Source organism: Chenopodium album, chromosome 5, assembly GCF_948465745.1.
Source record: "Chenopodium album chromosome 5, dcCheAlbu1.1, whole genome shotgun sequence".
NCBI lineage: Eukaryota > Viridiplantae > Streptophyta > Magnoliopsida > Caryophyllales > Amaranthaceae > Chenopodium > Chenopodium album.
In genome coordinates, this window is record NC_137838.1 from 14,407,089 (window position 1) to 14,426,763 (window position 19,675).

General features: G+C 34.8%; 2 protein-coding genes across 3 annotated transcripts; one reads left to right on the forward strand and one right to left on the reverse strand.

Annotated features, from left to right (window-relative positions):
• The first annotated feature begins 287 nt into the window (after positions 1–287).
• Positions 288–2,652, forward strand: LOC145630491 (pentatricopeptide repeat-containing protein At3g06430, chloroplastic-like). Its single transcript, XM_081682757.1, has 2 exons — positions 288–703; positions 1,099–2,652. Exons 1-2 carry the CDS (start codon positions 347–349, stop codon positions 2,224–2,226), a joined length of 1,485 nt encoding a protein of 494 aa, XP_081538883.1. The 5' UTR covers positions 288–346; the 3' UTR covers positions 2,227–2,652.
• Positions 2,653–3,181: 529 nt separating this feature from the next.
• LOC145631952 (protein GFS12-like) lies at positions 3,182–14,510 on the reverse strand. 2 transcript variants are annotated; one of them, XM_081684188.1, is made up of 16 exons: positions 14,223–14,510; positions 14,033–14,118; positions 10,840–12,987; positions 10,365–10,692; positions 10,070–10,285; positions 9,906–9,978; positions 9,602–9,807; positions 9,449–9,511; positions 7,547–7,755; positions 7,334–7,445; positions 6,710–7,231; positions 5,454–5,761; positions 5,127–5,361; positions 4,985–5,058; positions 4,098–4,233; positions 3,182–3,733 (listed from the first exon to the last, which is right to left on the reverse strand). In XM_081684188.1, the coding sequence occupies exons 1-16, from the start codon at positions 14,346–14,348 to the stop codon at positions 3,584–3,586; spliced, it is 4,992 nt and encodes a 1,663-aa protein (XP_081540314.1). In that variant the 5' UTR covers positions 14,349–14,510; the 3' UTR covers positions 3,182–3,583. The 2 variants fall into 2 exon arrangements, with proteins under 2 accessions (XP_081540314.1, XP_081540315.1); XM_081684189.1 differs by lacking the exons at positions 14,033–14,118; positions 14,223–14,510 and having other exon boundaries at positions 10,840–12,651; positions 12,791–12,929.
• Between the last annotated feature and the right edge of the window lie 5,165 nt (positions 14,511–19,675).

Sequence of the window (19,675 nt, forward strand, 5' to 3'; positions counted from 1 at the left end):
CTACTTTTAATAATCACTACAGAAATGTCACTAAATAAATACTTTTTGTTTATCATGAAGATTGACTGGAGCTCCCTCGCTAGCTATTATAACAACTAATTTTGCCAAATGTACCCTAATTGTCAAAAAATGATAAAACATTTTAAATTCCCAAATAACAAATTCATATAAATATATGATAATTCTAATCTTTGAAACCCAACTATCTCGAGTTCAGTTCAGTTGAGTCGAATCGAGTCAAATCGAACAATCAACCCCCGACTAGTGGAGCATTACCATCCCATAAAAATACTAAAATCCACAAAGGAAAAGAATTTAACATTGTACATTTTGTACAAGAGCAGCAATGGCGACAACTTCTCTCTCCTCAATATCTTCCCTCATTCTCACTCCCTTACATCCTCAACAAAAACCCATTTACCCCACTAACTTATCAACCAAATACCCAACAATAATCCGCTGTGCAATTGCTTCATCTACCTCTCGCAACTCAAGATTATCCGAACCTAAAAACAAGAAGAAAATTTGGAGAGAAGGGGAATTCCCAGCAATTTCTCAGGGTTCAATTCCAAAGAGAAGAACCCAGATTAAGAATGTCAAGAAGAGGCTTGATCGTAAGGCTAAAGCTAAGGCTTGGGTTAATACTGTTACTGAAGCTCTTTCTGACCTTATCCTTAAGAAACAATGGCTTCAAGCTCTTCAGGTTCTTTTCTCTGCTCTACTTTTACTGCTTTTCTGACTTTCGAGCACGAGTAATTAGAGGTGTTAAAAACTGACCCGACTTGAAATAACCCCACATGACTAATTAGTTAATTGACCTGACATGACCCGACCGGAATACTCTATTTGTCACTTTAGCTTCACATTTGACAGTTAACATTGTGTTTATTAATGCTTATTGCTTGAATTTTGATTTGAGTAATGTGTATTATTATTGTAACTAAGAAGAAGTCTAGTTGATTTTTTAACTTTTTTGGTTGAATTGTTTTATAATTGTGCTGCATGAATGATTGTTATTGATGAGCAATAGGAAAGGAATGATATCATATTTGTAAATGGAAATTTATAGTGGTGGTTTGAAATTTGGATTTGGATTAGGTGTTTGAGATGCTGAGAGAACAATCATTCTATCAACCAAAAGAAGGAACTTACATGAAACTCCTTGTGCTGCTTGGAAAATCAGGACAACCGCGACGAGCCCAGGAACTTTTTGATACTATGATAGAGGAAGGGCTAGAACCTACAGTTGAGCTATATACTGCCTTGCTTGCTGCTTATTGCCGCAGTTTCTTGATTGATGAGGCGTTTGCGATTCTTAATAAGATGAAGGAGCTTCCCCTTTGTCAGCCTGATGTTTTCACATACAGTACTTTGATTAAGGCTTGTATTGATGCTACTGAATTTGATTTAGTTGAGTCCCTCTATAAGGAGATGAATGACCGAGGAATTACTCCCAATACAGTCACTCAGAACATTATACTCGGTGGATATGGTAAAGCTGGGAGATATGACCTAATGGAGAAGATTTTGTCTGAAATGCTTCATAATCCCACTTGCAAACCTGATGTGTGGACTATGAACACTATAATTGCCTTGTTTGGAAATATGGGTCAAATTGAGATGATGGAAAGGTGGTACGAGAAGTTTAGGGATTTTGGGATTGAACCAGAAACTAGGACTTTCAACATCCTAATTGGTGCTTATGGGAAGAAGCGCATGTATGATAAAATGTCTACGGTGATGGAATACATGCGCAAGCTTGAATTTCCTTGGACTACTTCCACTTACAATAATGTGATTGAGGCATTTTCTGATGTAGGGGATATGAAAAACATGGAATTTGCATTCGATCAAATGCGTGCTGAGGGCATGAAAGCAGACACTAAGACCATCTGTTGTCTTGTTCGGGGATATGCTAATGCAGGTGTGTTTCATAAAGTTGTGAGTACTGCTCAGTTGGCTGGAAGATTGGAAATACCAGAAAATACATCGTTTTTCAATGCTGTTATTTTTGCATGTGCAAAGGCCGAGGATTTAATGGAAATGGAGAGGGTTTATAAGAGGATGAAGGAGAAACACTGCCAGCCAGATGACGATACTTTCACTGTCATGATAGAGGCTTACGGGAAGGAAGGTATGAGCGACAAGATATATGACTTGGAGCAGGAAAGAGAGAAGATGGTCACTGACTCAAGTGAAGTGATGGACCCCGTGGGTGATGTCTGATTGACGACTGTATATGATTGATATGCAAAATGTGGTTTTGGCCTTTGCAATACTTCCCAAGTAAAGGAATTCCTTCTGTTGTCATCCTGTTTTCATGACCATAAAAAAAAATCTCTTCAGTCACTGCAGCGATGCAGGAGGTCCTTCAATCATGCAGAAAATGCCTATGAGGTTGAACAGATGAAGTAATGAAGCCTACACACTTCTGGAAGCTAGTACTCCTAGTGGTGTATCTTCTACGGTTGTTGAACTAACTTGCAGTTTTGTTTCTTGAAGAAGAGCAAGATGACATATATGGTCTTTATATTAATAGGTAGATTTTAACAATTGTTAGTAAAATGGGGTAGTGTAGGAATTAGTTGGTCAAGTTCTTACATTGTGCATAGTTGAGTGTTATGCTCTATGTATTATGCGTAATTATCATCATTTTGCATGGTTTTTCGAGAATGTACTTACAGGGATATTTCAGTGCAGAAAACAGTGTTTCAGTTAGTAACTATGTTTCAGTAAAAATTCTACTATTTAAAGACAAGGGGAGAATAAAGGATGGTGATACGGCAAGTGATAACATATCACCTAGAACAAAGGATGCTGTTAAAAGGCAAGTAATGATATATTTACCTTGAACAAAGTATGCGTTTATTCTGTTAAAAGATCAAACTCCAGAGATTGAAGGAGTCACAGTGCAGGAGATGTGGTAAGAAGACTGAACCTAGTGAAAAATAAAGGCAAAGTGTGTTTTTGAGAGGATAGAAAATGAACATTGGAGATTTTCTTCAACCGCAATCGGTGGACTCAGTGAGGTTCTTCACAAGCCTAGGTCTATGCAACGAGAAACCTCCACCCCAGGGTGGTTACGCTAATTCAGACAGAGCAGCTAAGGAATATGTTCATCTCTGCATTCACAGGTTTAGGGAGGAAACTCGAGTATCATGCAGACAACTCAAAACAAATCTTAACATAAAGACAGTTTAAATTTTTATTAGATGTAAGAATGATATAATTAGATTACAAATTATACAGTAGATAAAAAAGTAAGGATACACGTGTCACAGTAAATTTCCTCTAAAGTATAAAAATAATAAACTAAAACACACCAACAATGTTGATGAAACAAAAACCATCTACCCCATTCTCCCACCCCTAAAAACTCACAAAACAACAAAATGGAGAGGGAAACAACAAACAAATGTATGATATAAGCTATACAAAAAAATAATAATTGAAAAGAATTATGCAAACTTCGCTCTAGGTGTAAATTTACAAATTCCTATCCCGTGTGTCGTTCATGGTGTATTCGTCCTCAATGAATCTAAGTCAATGATTGTGTAAAACTAGCTGTGTCATAAACAGCAATTCAAGAACAGATTTTCAGCTGACCATCCTCTGTTCCGACGAGAAAAAGTCGTGAAAATGGAAGAATAGCTATGCTCGACAACACAGACATGTTTTGGAACCCTCGGTCTGCTGTATGTAGAGCCTGACGAACAATACGATGCTGGCCATACTGCAGAAAAGAAAAATACAACAATTGAATTACACTATTTTATTTTTGCTAAGGACCCTATTGAACCAGCCACCTATCACAAGTTAAACCAACTCAGCTACATTGGTCAATGCTTGAGACAGTAAAGGGGGGAGGTAAGAGAACCCCTTACTCCCAAGCAAATGTAGTTGGTGGGGTTTGAACTTGTGACCTCAAAGTCACAAGGTGAATTTCTCACCAACTTCACCAAGCTGGGTTTAATACACTCTACAGTATACACATTATACATACAAGGAAATTACAGCCTACAGTCCAGTCTCCTACTCTGAATATATATTCCTTAGTCTGTATTGTATGTCAATAATTAAACAGTTTTAGTACTTACTTCATCCATAGTTCCAGCCAGAGAGGAAAGTCCAATTTTATTTTTGGCGATTGAAACTATATCTTGGCCCCAAACAGAAAAATCTAATATACTATCACTGTGACCTTTGTAGACAATGGATTGTGGCGGCAAACTCCTGCAAAACAGAAAGCAAATCCAGCAATTAATAAATCAGCTGCTATTCAGTAAAATGCAGCACTTAAAATGTCCACAAAACTAGAGTAATGCTTTTAGATGAACATTTCAAGGCGAGCTGACCATGCAGTGCTTGTACAATTTGAAAACTAGTTGGATTCTTTTAGGATAGAAGCAAAGCCTAATCACACAACATTTAGCACTTACCCTACAGAATCAGCCATGAAAATGGAAAGAGAGGTAGAGAGCAGAACGGAGTGACAAGAGGAGGGGAAGCAAATTGAAAAGGTATGATTTCATCTCACACTGAAGTGCTAGCATAGGAGAACTGCTGTCTTAGCTAGAGGAAGATTTGGTAGTCCTATTATTAGTTCCTAAGAATTGAAATACAAGATTTTAAAAAATATGTTTGGTAGACATTATTTTGATGCATAATTTCCTACTTGTGCCTAGGTACTTATTGAAATTATAATTTCATGAGCAAAGTTATATTTATACAGCTTTCACCTCAGTTGAAAAATTTACAGATGACACAAGCCCAAGATAAAAATACAAAAACAAAAAAAATAAATAAATTAAAAAATTAAAAATAAATAAAAATAAATTGAGCAGCCTATATTAGAGAAAGGTACAACCGGACTCCCCAAAAAAAGCAAATAAAGCAAGTGCAGCTAATTATATATCATGAACGACATGAAGGCATCATAGCACTTAAATGTAATACAACACAGACCACCCAACTCAAGACTTACTTTCTGAGGTCCCAGATTCGTAAGGTTTTGTCCAGAGAGCTGGAAACAAGATAATGATCCTCTGGTGCAGCCAGCTGCAGGAATAAGTCCTTCACATAAGTAATTTGCAATCTAAAGAAACATATTTTCTACCAAGAAATACCTTTGTCACATATCCATCATGAGCACGCCAGGAGGCAATGACATTGCCACTTCTGGCATCAAGCAGCCTGCAATTACCAGAACCCAGTCCCACTGCAATCCAAGAGTGAGAAGAAGTATATTCCATTTTGTCAGAACCACAAGAGCATATGGCAGAAACAAGGGAAGGGAATCCATAATCTGCATATTCACTGTTCCACATATGAAGCTTCTCACCGACAGCAGGATCAATGAATCTGCATATGAGCAAAAGACTCTCAATAACCAGTAAAAAGTAATCAGTCCAGAAATTTGATAAAGATGAAAACTACTTCCACTTTCCCTATACCTGAGAGAACCATTTCCAGTACCAACTACAAGCTTTTCCACAGATTCTAAGAAATGCATGCAGGTATACAAAGTACTATCAATGCTGGTAAAAATTCCACCAGAATGTGGGTATGAGTTCAGCATACTAGCTTGGTCAGTGTTGACCCTCATTGCGGAAGATGGAGGTCCAGAAGTTTGAGTCATAGTGGCAGATGATTCAGAAATTAGTGTTATTGCTTTTCCAGTTTGGCTATTCCAAACATGTATGGTCCCATCACAAGACGCCACCCTCCCACTGTAAGGAAGGATACATATGTCATTCACCACCTGGAAGTAAAAAATATCAATCAGACATCCAAGTTCATCAAGCTTCAGTGAAACAGCTGACAAGTCACGTACAGTGTATAGAGAGTAGATAAAGAATACCCGCCTTAATTTACACAAGGAAGAAAGAGCAGGAAAGACAATGATTAAAGAAAAAAAATACACCAAAAAAATATTCAACAACAATAAGTCAATAACTCTCTTGGATGACATCCTAAGAAAAAGTGCTGATATTATTCCAGTGTTTCACTGCTTCCTAATAAGGCAAACTGAAAGATTCCAAGCTTGAAATAGATCTTACGGATGCCTTGTAAGAACATTTTAAAATTGCAATGTGATTAAGCTCTTGCACTTATTGATGCTTATAAATTTACTTAATATATCCACAAGTCCAGCTGTGTAAAATGGCAAAAATAATATGCATAATTCTATTTTACAAGTATAGATCATGCATATTCTTATTTACAGGTACATCATCAGCCAAATTGCTTGAGATTTTGTCAAATCCTTGTTTGTTTCTTATTCAGTCAAACAGCTTAAACTACTCTGTACAACTGATAAGTCTGTCCAAGATGTTCATGTTTGATGTAAATCCTTTAAAATTATGCTCTCATTGTGAGCAAGGGAACGTATATACCATTTAAAAAGAAAAAATCAAGCCGCATTATCCCGGTTATCAGTTCTTTCATTTTGATTAATCAAATAAATCTAGGACAATGGACAAAATTTGATACTCAAGTTCTCCACTGACCAGAGAACACCAAATATGAGCTTCACAGAATGTGTTATTCTAGACATATAAATTCTACATCAACATCATTGTTTGAATGTATCATATATCCTTCTCAAGTTATCAAGATGGGCATCACTTTCTACCAATGAGCTGTTGAATAGAACAGTGAAAAATACAGGAAAACCACTAATGACGCAAAAGTTTGATAGGAAGCAAACCTCCTCGTGACCATAGTAACCAGACACGCAATCAACAGTTGACAAGTCCCATCTTTGAACCATTCCCTTAAAACCAGGACCAACTCCTGCAGTAAATACAGTACACTCATCTTGATCTACAGCCAAAGACCTCAATGCTCCATGATGAGCACGGACAGAGTGTATTACTGATGCCTTAATCTTCCACGGACTCTCATCTTTTGAAGTGCCAACACGGGCAAGAAAATCTGGCCCTTCCCAAGTAGTAGCAGGAGTAGGGAACCAGAACCATGGTTCACATTTGCCAACTTTAAATGTTTCTGAGTTAATTTCGGCTGAGTTTTGATGAGTTTCATAAAAGCGTTTATGAAGTACCATATCATTGCTTCCTTTACTTCCCTGAGATTGTGGTACTGCCCATCCAACTCCGTTCATTAGCAGTTTGGTTGGATTGTACTTAGACTTAACGCTTTCTTTGATCAAGGCCTTTCTAGAATCACAGTTTCCTGAACTGCTCCTAGATGAATCTCCTGTAAATTCCCACTAAATCATAACGAATTTAGAGAAACGGAATGTAAGTATACCATGAAATCAGTATCAACTTGACAAAGGAAATACAAACATACAAGGAAAAAATAACCCCACCTTCCAGTTATAATGCTTAAGGAGATATTTTTCAAGCAGAAGCCATGTAGCACAACATTGCCGCAGTCTCTCTATGCCGAGAAGAGTTGCAAGAAAAGGATATAAAAGCAACCTGCAGACATCAAAGTAATTCTTAAAACAACGATAAGCAGACCACAATTCCAATATCTAAAAATAGCACAAGTGTTGAATGGAGAAGTGCTCAACACCCACGCTAGATCCATGCGGCTTTCAATTTCTGCCTCCTTGTCTGAGCTGTGTTTGGAGATCTTATAGCTTTTTCCCAGAGAGAGGGGTGAACTAGATGATTCACGAGCAAAAGCAAGCTCATCAAACAGCTCTTTCAGCTGAGGTATGATATGCAAAGCAGTTAAATCTGGACCAATCTGCTGACAAATAGTGATGAGAGTAGCAGCAGCAGCCTGGAAACAGAATAGAACAATTCATCACATAAACAAGAAGTTTGCCACTCATAATGCATACAAGACTTCAGGAAAAAAAAAAAAAGGAACACAATACTACAATAGTGGCGAAATAAAATAAGGATTATTTCTCTTACATAAAAAATGAAATACAGGCCACACAAAGCCTGAAAAGTATGAGAATTTAGATGGAGAAGCTGAGGAGCATGCGTATTTAAATGCATATGTTTACAAAAAGAGACGTAAAGGTTTAGGAATTGAAAATTTTCAGGATTAACTGCACTGGTTGTATCAATACCATAAGCTATCAAATAAAGAGCATCTCAAAGAGGGCTTAGAAGTAAGCCCTGAACCCATTCAATAATATGATTGGCAAGCCACTGGAACTCCTCAATGCCTCAACAACGCACGAGACATATTAATTTATTGGTGTAAGTGTGACACTATGAAACAACGTCAAAAAAGGCATATCATTCAAATTGCTAGAGTAACAAGGACAAAGACTCAGCAGCTCCCAATAGTTTTTTTTTTTTTTTTTTTTTTTTTTTTTGACAAAAGCTACAGAATAATACAAACTTTTGAAAATAAAAATAAAAAATCTTTTGGCCCATATTCCACCACAAGGGTTAATTAGTAAAATAAGGAAACCTCAATCTTATCAATTTGTTTTTTACAATCCTGCCATTTACCAAGGTTTAAGAAGTAGGCAAAGGCCTTGTGTTTGGCATAGCCTTTGTCCAGGCAATTAACATTTGAAGAAAAGGCAGGCAGAAATTATCAATAAAAACAAGGTTATTATATCTTATGGAAGGCCGGTACCATAAGGAAATACAGGAATTCGCTTTAATAAATATATCGCTTTTCCCCAAAAGCGGAAGGAAAAAAAAAATTATAACAAGAGACCCAAGACCCAGGGTAATTTTTCCACTAAATATTTGGAAGAGCTGCTTGAAAAGAAAAACAAAAAAAGAGTTGACTTTTATATATGATACAGTAAAAACACTTGCTACAAGGTAACATAAGGATCAAAGAAAAACAGGCACTGAGCATGTGCTTTGTTAACCATTGGATTAGTTCCGTTTCCATGTCATTGGAGTTCTGTATCCTTATCACGCATCGTCAGAAAATTATACAGATAAACAGATTTTTTCCCCCCACTCAAGCCCTTGCATGTACGTTGTACCAAGTCAGGGACAGGGTAAAAAAAAGGAAACAGGAATAGTGACAGAACAATGGGCACAACAAGCTATGAAGTAAATTGGTGTATCATATCCAGTATGGGATTGTGTAGGGTTCAAGGGATGACTATCAAGGAAAATATGCTGTGCGCCACATAGCCAAGCACTCTCTATGCAATGTTTCTTTGTACCATGCTAAACTTTCAAGTTCCTCTCTAACAGGATCCTAATTTCCAAAAACCTCATGCATAAGTTCTATCATTGAAATATTCTGTACATAAGGCCGTGATAATTAACCGAACACTTTAGCTCTCAGATTCCTTGACAATCAAGGCTGCTGCAAGTATAGTATAGTGGTAACCTTAATTGTTATACAAACAAGATTATTGGGTTCTCATCTCCAAAAAACAACTAATTTGCCACTCTCTGACATTAAAAACACTCACAAAACCATTATCTTCCCATTCTGCTCGTGCAAAAATCTTAGAATTGAAGTAAAATTGCAGATTAAAAACCTGAAGTACTGGAAGTTCCAGGTTGCCTCGCATCAGAATCACAACAAACAAGCAACTTTGGCCCTGCATGTTAGCACGCAAACACGATTAATAAGGAAAGAAAAATAAATTTGAGAGAGAACATAGAAGTACTTATAAAGAAAGGGCCAGTACTTCAAGCAACTCCTTGACCACCACTTCTTTCTGCAACAATGCGATCAAACCATCTAACACAAAGAGACAATCAACAAGAGCTAAAGAGTTCCAACTCTGCACAGGCTCAGGCTTATTGATAAAAGATGTATCAACGCAGGAACGAACAAAATTTTTCAGCAACGGAAGAATCTGTGAGACAATAAAACTCTCACCCAAAACAGCACCTGAAAATCAGAGGACATCTCAAGCTCAGAAGTCAAGGCACCATTATCAGTTAACATAATCAAGCACTTCTTTCCAAAGTTTAAATAAAATTTTATACCAATTCTAACTAGAGCATCAATTCCATCAGCACAAAGTCCTTTGCCAAAACAAGACATCAGAGGTAAGATTGTCTGCAGTAACCAGCCATTGCTCAGTTCTACATAACTAAATAATAAAATGTCCATAAAATGAGAAGATTAGCAATACGATCCTATAGCTAACCTGCTGAATGGAAATAGGAACACCAAGCTCTTCACTGGACCCAATTAATAGCACAGACGCAGCAGATGCAGAGTTTTTATGAGGAGAATTAAGCAGGTTTGATATGATCAAAGGGTGAATTGTTTCAAGGTATATTTGCTTCCCAACGTGGTTCCATACCTCACGCACAAATGAATCTTGCAGAAGGGAAACTTTCAAATGTGAATAGCCTGTTGCCTGAAATAAGCATATCAGTAGCAGAAGAATAAAATGCCGGAAAATTGCAAAATCAAATAAACTAAATTATACAACTAGCCTGTAAAATCTTCTGAATGGAAGGCAACACCAATCTCTTGATTGCTTCAGGTTTCAGACATCTTAGAAATTCTTTAAAAAGTACACAAGCCCATTCAGCTTCAACATCTGATAAAGAGTTTTGCATTAGAGGTAAGCAATAAGTAGCACATATTTCAGCAGCAAACGTCCCCATGGATCTCAAGGCCCCTTTCTTGGCAAAATTAGCAGCATAATGTAGACGTGATCCATCCTTTGCCAAAAGCTGAAGGGGAGCAATAAAAATATACGAGGACTTGACTGTTACTGGAAAGAATGGAGACTCCAGAAGACTCTTGGCAGAAGGCCTCCTGAAAAATAAAAAATAAAAGACAATTAGATAAATAAAAGAGATATTTGCGCTAGAATAATATAAATGATTTGCAGAGCGGAGAGAGACAATAAGGTCATTCTCTAATTAGCTCTAAGTTGTATTTGAGAACATAAATTAAGTGTACCTTCTCCAATTCTTCTGGACACATGCTTCAACAAAAATCTTCACATGTGGAGGAAGTTCTCTCAAAATTCCAGGTAAAGCACCACTGTCCACGTATGTGGATAAAGAAACTGAATCAAATAGAGGTTTCCTCAAGTAAACTTCTGCAACAACACAGCCCAGAGAAAAGATATCCTTTGCAACAGATGTTGAGAGTTTGTTCTGACAGGAAGATTGTTGAGCCCAAAGCAACAACTCTTGATATCCTCTAGAACTATCATCTTCCTCAAGATACTCAAGGATATTATTGGAATCCACTTTAGGCAAAATACAAAAGCTGAATTTGTTATCAGTTGCTTTAGTAACATCATCACTTACATGACACTTGCTATCCTGATTAGAGGACTCTAGGTCAGCAGAGAAACTCTTCACAACTTTCTCTGAGTATATGGGATGTAAATGCCTGGAATGTTGGCAAAATGCAGCAGCTTCTTCTATCTTTCTCAAGTAATCAGTTCCATCGAATAAAGGTTTCTTGCTATCAACTAAGTTCTCATGATGTATAGAGACAGCCCCCCCAACATTAGCACTGACTCTATTTCTCTTGGTATTGCCCCAGCAAACAGGGTGTGGTTGAGTAAATAGTTGACGACGCCCTATTGGCCTTGGCATTGTGGGTTGTGATGACGGCAGCATGACATTCTTGGCAGCTACAGCTGGCTGACCTGACATTTTGTATCCAAAGGTGATATCAATCCAGTTATGAATTTCACGTGAAACCTGCTCACTCTCAAGTGCATCACGATGAAATTTTATGAACTCTTGCGGACTTCCAGCCCATGAAGGCACTGCTAAATCACTCATACCAGGGTGAAGAGAATAAAAGATTTGGTGATCACAATAAAACTCTGGAATGCACTCATCAGGAGTCCATTGGTATAGTCTTTGCATAGTGGAAGGATATTCATTAGGTTCATAAACTGCACGTACAGCCAAACGCAGGACACTCAGAGGTAACCTCCTTGCTTTGTAGCTGCAAACAGCCAATTCAGAAAGGCACTCATCTGAAACATGATGTGGAATTTCAGATGTTGAATATGTAAAATCCAGCTGTTCATCACCTTTTGCCAGACGCCACTTGCTTTTGCTTAAATCCCTCCACCCTACAGCATAATTTTCATCAGGCTTGACACTGAAATCTATTACCCACGGCATTACTGTATGAAATGTGTGGTCTCCCCATCTTCTTCCAGCTAGTTTGTTTAAGACAAGTAGATACTCAAAGTTACTTAGCTCTCCCCTCCACCACTTATAAAATTCTGTGGGCCAATCTACTGATGAGGAAAGATTCAGATCAGCATAAAGGCTTTTAGAAAGACAATCAGGAGTGGAACAACTTTTTCCTATGAGGGGTGAGGCCAAGGATTCTTCATCATCTTCACCTAATACATACTTTACATGAGGTATATCACATATGCTTAACCAGGTCCATGAAAAACTTGAGAACATCACCGTAGAGGGACGGATGTTGCCATGGGTAAGCCCTAAACCATGGATATAACAGAGGGCTGAGAGTAGCTGGTATATCATAAATCTTGTATGCCACTCAGAATTCAATGCTTCAGGACTGTAGTGGAGAATGTTTTCCAGCGTGTGAGGAGCCTTAGGGTAAACTCCAATGGTATATCCAGGCGCCTTTAGCATTCCCAACACTGGTACCAGATTTGGATGCCTCAAACAACCAGGGACTTGATCATCACTAAATGAAGGGATTCCAAGTAACCTAAGAAAATTTTGACTAGCACGACATGTTGCTTTACCTTCAATCATGACACTGACAGAACACAATATGTCATCTTCCAACCATCCAGATGAAAAATTGGAAGCTATATTCTCAAATGCAGAGAAGGTACAATGTCCAACAAAAGCGCATGGTGCAATTGCAGTTATTGTTCTTAAGCAAGAAAACCTACCAGAATAGTGACAAGAAGAGTTCTCACAATAAAGACTGCAGACTCCAGTCTTCATTCCAGTCCTTAACAATGGGGTGGACATTTTCCACATAGGAGAAGACAGCGAAAAGCTGTTGTTGCCGGAGACTTCTATGTCATTACTTTGATCATTGTTTCCGTTTTCAATGCATTCACCGTCATCCAAAATACAATCATCCCTATATCAAGACTTCACATGAGATGAGACACAAGGAAAAAAAAAATATAAGTAAAATAAAATAATGTTTGGCTGTGACAAGAATTTGAGTAAACCCATAGCTTGGGCATCATATATCAACCAAGTAAATTTCAATGCCTTCACCAAGCTTCTCATTAAGTGGGAATCAGCCCTTGAGCTAGATCAACACACCCCACCCACCCACCCACCCCCCAAAACAAAAAGGCTCCATTCCACACACAGACACAATATATTACTTCTACTTTGTACTATATAAAATAAGCACCCTATTACTTTCATCATAACAATAATATACTCCCTTCATCACAAGCCATTCAAACCTTCATCCCCATAAAGTTTTTGAGTATAGACAGAAATAGAAATAATTCTTTCATCATAACTATAATATACTCCCTCTATCCCATAATCTTGGCATCGTTATGACTTTTTGCAGTTCTCACACACCTCAATTTGACCATTTTTTTTTCTATATATATGAAAGCAAATGTATGTAATGTGTTATTGGATCCATTTTAATGTATATTTTCCAAATATTAACTTTTTTTAATTTTTACTAATATATATTTAAATATAATAATATATCAATGGTCAAAATTAAATATTGGGACAAAGGCAGTATTCTGGGACAAAGGGAGTATCCCAGACACACAAAAACAAAGATAAAAAATAGAAATAAATTCCTTTTGACAAAAGCCCAATTCACCTAACATCAAACTTATTACAACATACAATTAATATAGCCAAAAACCCATGATCACATTCAAGTTAAATCCCACATTTTATAGCTATCAAAGTATAATCTTTAACATAAGTTATTATGATCATCCAACCATCTAAAGCAGTAAAGCATAACTAGATAAGAAAAAATGCTTAATATTTTTTGTCCTCCAACTTTCATACTAACTCCGTCCTGATTCGCAATCAAATTACTAGTTCAAATTACACTATCGACATAACAATTAATTCTGGACGAATGGCAAAAACACATTAATATATGTATAAAAATGTACATAATCGAGAATTACACGTATTTAGTGATGCAGTCATCTTCTTGCCGAGGTAAATACACCAGCATAAATTTAGATGATTCCTCCCCACTTGAATTCGACATCTATAAAACCACAAATTACAAAAAAAAAATTAGCACCCAAAACACAAATTAATAAATAAATAAAAAAAAAAAAAGGTGAAATTGTTGGAAAATTGAAATTTTACTTGAACAACAGCCCTAGAAGCTAAGGGAAGAGCGGAATCAGAGATGGCGTAAGAGAAGAATAATTTATCGGAAAAATCTGATTGAATTCGATTTTTTAAGCAATCTATGCACATTTGTTCTTCCATTTTTCTGTAATTTTATGAGATTTTTGGTTTCTTTCTTGGGCAATTGACCTCTTAGTTCGTGTGCTTGTTCATAGTTTTGGGCATTGTTTTGAAGTTTTACTTGCGTTGGGATCCGTTGTAAAAATAAGAACTGAAATTGATGTACCGGTTAGTTTGGGAAGGTGCCGGATTTGTCCAATGAGCCATGACGGCTCGGGTCGATTAACCAAGTTGGTGTTGAAATAGTGGACTTAGACCTAAATAGTAACCAAAATTAGATAAATGGAACTCCGTAAATATACTCCGAACCAAATTGTCCCAAATCGAATAACTTATCACTATAGTTAAAGTACTCCGTAACTTATTTGAACAAAGTAACCAATATGCAATTTTACATATTGAAGCTAACGCTATATGTTGTGTTTCAGAATAATTGACACACTTTCTTGGACGTCTATAGTTTAAGAAATTAATTAGTGGGAACTATATATATTAGTTCTTTAATATTTCGTAAAGAGCATAAGTAAAATTAGCGATTTTTTTAATGTTGAAAATATATACATGTGAGAGTGAGAGTGAGAGTATGAAAAGTTAATGGGTCATAGTATACATAATTAAAAAAAAGTGATGGTCAGATGGTCAACTTCTTACCATTTATGATAATATGTCAATTAGTTTATTTTTGTGTTTAGAAAGCCACAACAATAGGTGATGAGAATCGATCCCAAAATCTCTTGAGATTGAGAGAGAAGCTTTAACCACTTGAGCTATCCCTTACTCTAATAGTATGTCAATTAGTTTAATAAAACAATCAAAAGAAAGAAGAGTGAAAACTGTTTCAAAATAGAAGGAGTGTAAGATAAGCTATTTGTTGAGATAATTTATCCATTATTAGATATATTTATCTATTAATTTACTCATGTCATTTAAAATTTAAAATTTCCTCTTAAAGTAAAAGGGCACATGTTGTTAAAGATTTATAGTAGTGACAATGCAATTGAGTACAACGAGAAATAGTTATCAAAACAGATTGCGAAAGGGTGGTTAAGGCGATTCAATAAGAAGCATAGCAGAAGAAATTAGAACAATGGCAGGAAGGATAGATTTCTTCTTTTGCATCAAAGTACAACGAGAAATAGTTTAGCCAGCCCATGTTGCTGTAGTACAAATGAGGAGAGGATAGCTTGTTTCTTTGTTTCTTTGTAGCCACTGTCTAAAAAAAATGCAATTGAGTAAATTGTTTTTCCTCCTTCTTTAAGCAGCTTGTGCATTATGGGAAGAAGTCTTACATGAGCATAATGGTTGATGAATTAAATTTGATCGATTTTTGTGTTTTGAAAAGATTCATGAGGTTGTTTGTTAAATGTATAATTATTAATGCACCTGTGTGATTTTTTTTTTAATTTTTAATTTATATGTATTATTAAAACTCATGATTTATTCCATAAATAATTTTAGAGCAAGACCATTGACTGACCAAATTATTTTGGTCATGAAATTATTTACAAAGTATAATTATTATCTATTCCACCTTTGAATGACCAAAAATATCTATGACCACTATCATTTTAATACTCCCAAGGCCCCAATGGTTGCTCAAGAAAGTTTGTAAAAGGGTAGGGGTACACTAAGTGTACAAAGCCCTTTTGTACACCACTAATAAAAAAACGACAACTCATCAATGTAATAATGGAAACTAAAAAAAGAAGAGGGAAAGGATAAAAAAAAAAAAGAAGAGGGAAACTTGGGCGGTATTATTTTCAGGCTGGGTGCTAAGTGAGGAAGATGGGCGGCAAAGTATTGGGTAGGCGGCAACAATTAATGCTTCGATTAATGGGTAATACACCATTAATTTCCCAATTAATCATCAAAACTTCCCCTCTTTTTCCCCAAAATTTCATCTTTTCCCCCAAAATTCCTTGGTGAAGAACACATCCAATTTGATTAAGGGAATGAATTGTGAAGAAATTATTCAAGTGTGGACATAAATTTCGTCAATCACGTACTAGTATTTGCAGGTAATCTTGTTAGTTGTTTAATTAATTTGTTTGAAATTCCTAATTATATGACAATGATAATTTAGGGTTTTGATTGTATGATTTTGAAGTAAATGATTTTTGGGTAAAAATTAGGTTTATGTAAAGATGTAATTGAAAGGGTTATTCGTTTGATTATTAAATTGATTTGTATGTTGCCTTTGGTTTTGTTTCTTGTGAGATTTTATTTAATTGAAGAAGTTTTCTGGGTTCCATTGTAATGGAAGCAATTGTTAAATGGAATTGAGGTTTATTTGTTGTCAATAATTTTATAGGAAATGTTTTTTATACGTAGGATCATTTTTTCAATATTAAATTAAAACATAATTTTATAGTATCTTTTTTTATTTTGTAGAATCTGAAATAAAATACAGTAGTGTGTTTGACATTGTGGCAGTGAATGGAAAGCGAAGACTTGTCCCCTTGTTTGAACATTGATCTTAATGAAGTGATAAACGATATGATTAGCTCAGTTAGAGATGCAGAAACGAACGATGTAACAAAAGAAGAAGTAGCAATGTCATTCGATCTTAATGAAGAAGCTGAGGTTAATAACATTGGTAATGAAGAGTGGTTGAGGTTGAGGTTAATAACAATATAAATGACCATGATGATTCTCATAATCGGTCAAACGGAGAAGAACAAGCCAATCGTACTCCGGCTGTGGGTATGTATTTTGCAAGCGGTGAAGAATTTACAAGGTTTTGCCATATGTATGCCTTTGAGAAAAAATTTGTATTTATATGAATTAGATATGAATCAGTAAGCAAATATTTATATTGATTATGTTAATAATACCATTTTGATGCTGTTTAAATTTGAAAAGATGTTGTTTTATGGAATTTGATGCTTGAAAATACGGAAAGATTTTGGTTTTGTAGTGAGAGTCTCATAATTTCGGATTTAAAGAAATCAGACCTCGAATTGTTTTATTGACGATTGGTAACATTAGTATGTATGTAAAAGTACTAATTTTTATTAGGACATTACTATTTATGGGTAATAGGCGAATGAAAAATAAAATGCAAACAAAAATAATAATAATTGGTACGTTGAATTTAAATCAATCATGACTCAAATTGTTTTATTGATAATTAGTATCATTAGTATTTAAAGTCTAAGTGTAGTTTGGATTCGAACACGGATCACTCATACATAATAGGAAAGCATTCACCAACTACACCAAAGGGTATCAGCACGTATGTTATTGTATTATTTATTTATTTGTACTATTTATATTTATGTCAAATATATTGGATGATTATATTAAAGACAATATGATTCCTTAAATGTTAATAGGACGCTTATTAATATATTATGATGATTACTGTTGCATATAAATGTTCTTAGGGTTGGGTTAAGGGTTTAGAGATAAAATTTTATTGGGTTATAAATGTTAGGATAATGGTATTGTATGTTGTTGTTTAATTTAATTATGTGTTTCAACAAGAATATGTGTTAGCAAGAAGTTTTTTACAATACTTGTTGTGTTAGGTCACTTATGTGCATCACTTTCTAAATGGATTAGTTAACAGATGTATCAGTTGCTTTTATAGATTGTAATGATTTCTTCTATTTGATATGTTAATTCTAGTCTATTTCTTCTATTGTTTAAATTTTTTTTTTAAAAAAATGTGTTATTCGTTTAGTAACTTATAATTGTACGTTTTATTACCACGGAGTTCAAATTGAAAGGTTTTTTTTTTTTTTTTTTTTTTTTTTTTTTTTTTTTTTAATAATAATAATAATAATAATAAGTATTAACAGAGAGGTAAATTGTAAGTATTCCTTATATAAATTCTATGTTACTAATTACTAAGTTAGTTTTCATTTATTTAAGTTTGGTTTGAAATCATACATGTATTAAATTCATCATATTCAAAACACATCCACTAAAGTGACCTACGTATATTAATCATTTGGTAATTAATATAATCGTTTTTGTATTGCTGGATTCATATCCATAAACATGGGTTATATTTATTATAAGTTGGGTGCATCTTATATTTGAATATATAAGTATTACTTCATCCTTTTCTTTATAGTTGCAACACGCACTTTATCACGCTATTTAAGAAATTTGAACCTCACGTGTTATACTACGTAATACACTTAAAATGGGGTTAAAAAGTTGTTATGAGTATAATCAAGTGGGCGGTCAATCTTAAATATATTAATCAAAGTGAGATATTTTTATAGGCGGTCAAATTTAAAACTATTTCAATTGTACACCGTCATTCACTAAGGGTTTGTTCTCTTTACCTTATAAAAATAAGTTTTAGGTCTAATAAGTTCAGATCAGTTATAATAAGGTCCAATAAGTTAAATAAGGTCTAATAAGTTACATTAAATTAAATAAGGTCTAATAAATTTTAATAAATTCTAATCAAGTCTAATAATAAGGTCTAATTAGTAGGGGTGTCCATTCGGTTTTTGGTTTGAATTTAGCCCAAATCAAATCCGCTCCGAAATAAATTTTGATTTTCAATTATAAAATCCAACCCGATATGAATTCCTCACCAAATCCACTCTGATTCAAACCGATTTAAAATTTGGTTATTTGGATTCGATACGAAAGTGCAAATTAAAATACGTTACAAATATTTTGGGCCTAATGCGAAAATAAAAATTAAAATGCAATAATAAAAATTAATTCTTAAAAGTATAGTTGTACACGATTAATAGAAGTATTGAAAACGTAGGTAAGTTACATGATAAATAGTAATAATTATAATAATAGTTTAGCATGATTATATTAACAATACTTATTCATAAACTAACGATTTCATATTTAATTTATTTCGTTTTTTTTATTCAAACAAGGTCAATCCAATCTAATTCAAACGTCCGAATTTTAAAAAAAATTCAATCTGATCCAATTCGATTTAAAGTTCGGATCCGATCCGAATTAATAATTCAGTTTTGATTTGATTAAATTTCGAATTTTAATCCGAATGATGGATACCCGTACTAATAAGGTCCAATATGGAACAATAAGTTCAAATAAGTTTAGTAAGGTTTGAGAAGTTCAATAAGGTATAATAAGTTTGATAAGGTGTTACAAAGTTCCAATAAGTTTCATGACTTTGTAATACGGTGTAATTTTGATTTTACAAATACAAATATGATTCCTTTAAAATTGATATTAATTCTGTTTGAGTTTTTAAATACCAAAATGATACTTAAAATGAAAATTTATAAAAAATAAAAGATCAAACGTGTTTCTGTATACCTCCATAAGATTCGAACACAGGACAACTATCCATAGTCATTCAAGGGGTTTGTTTATTACAAGACTAAGGGTTATCAACA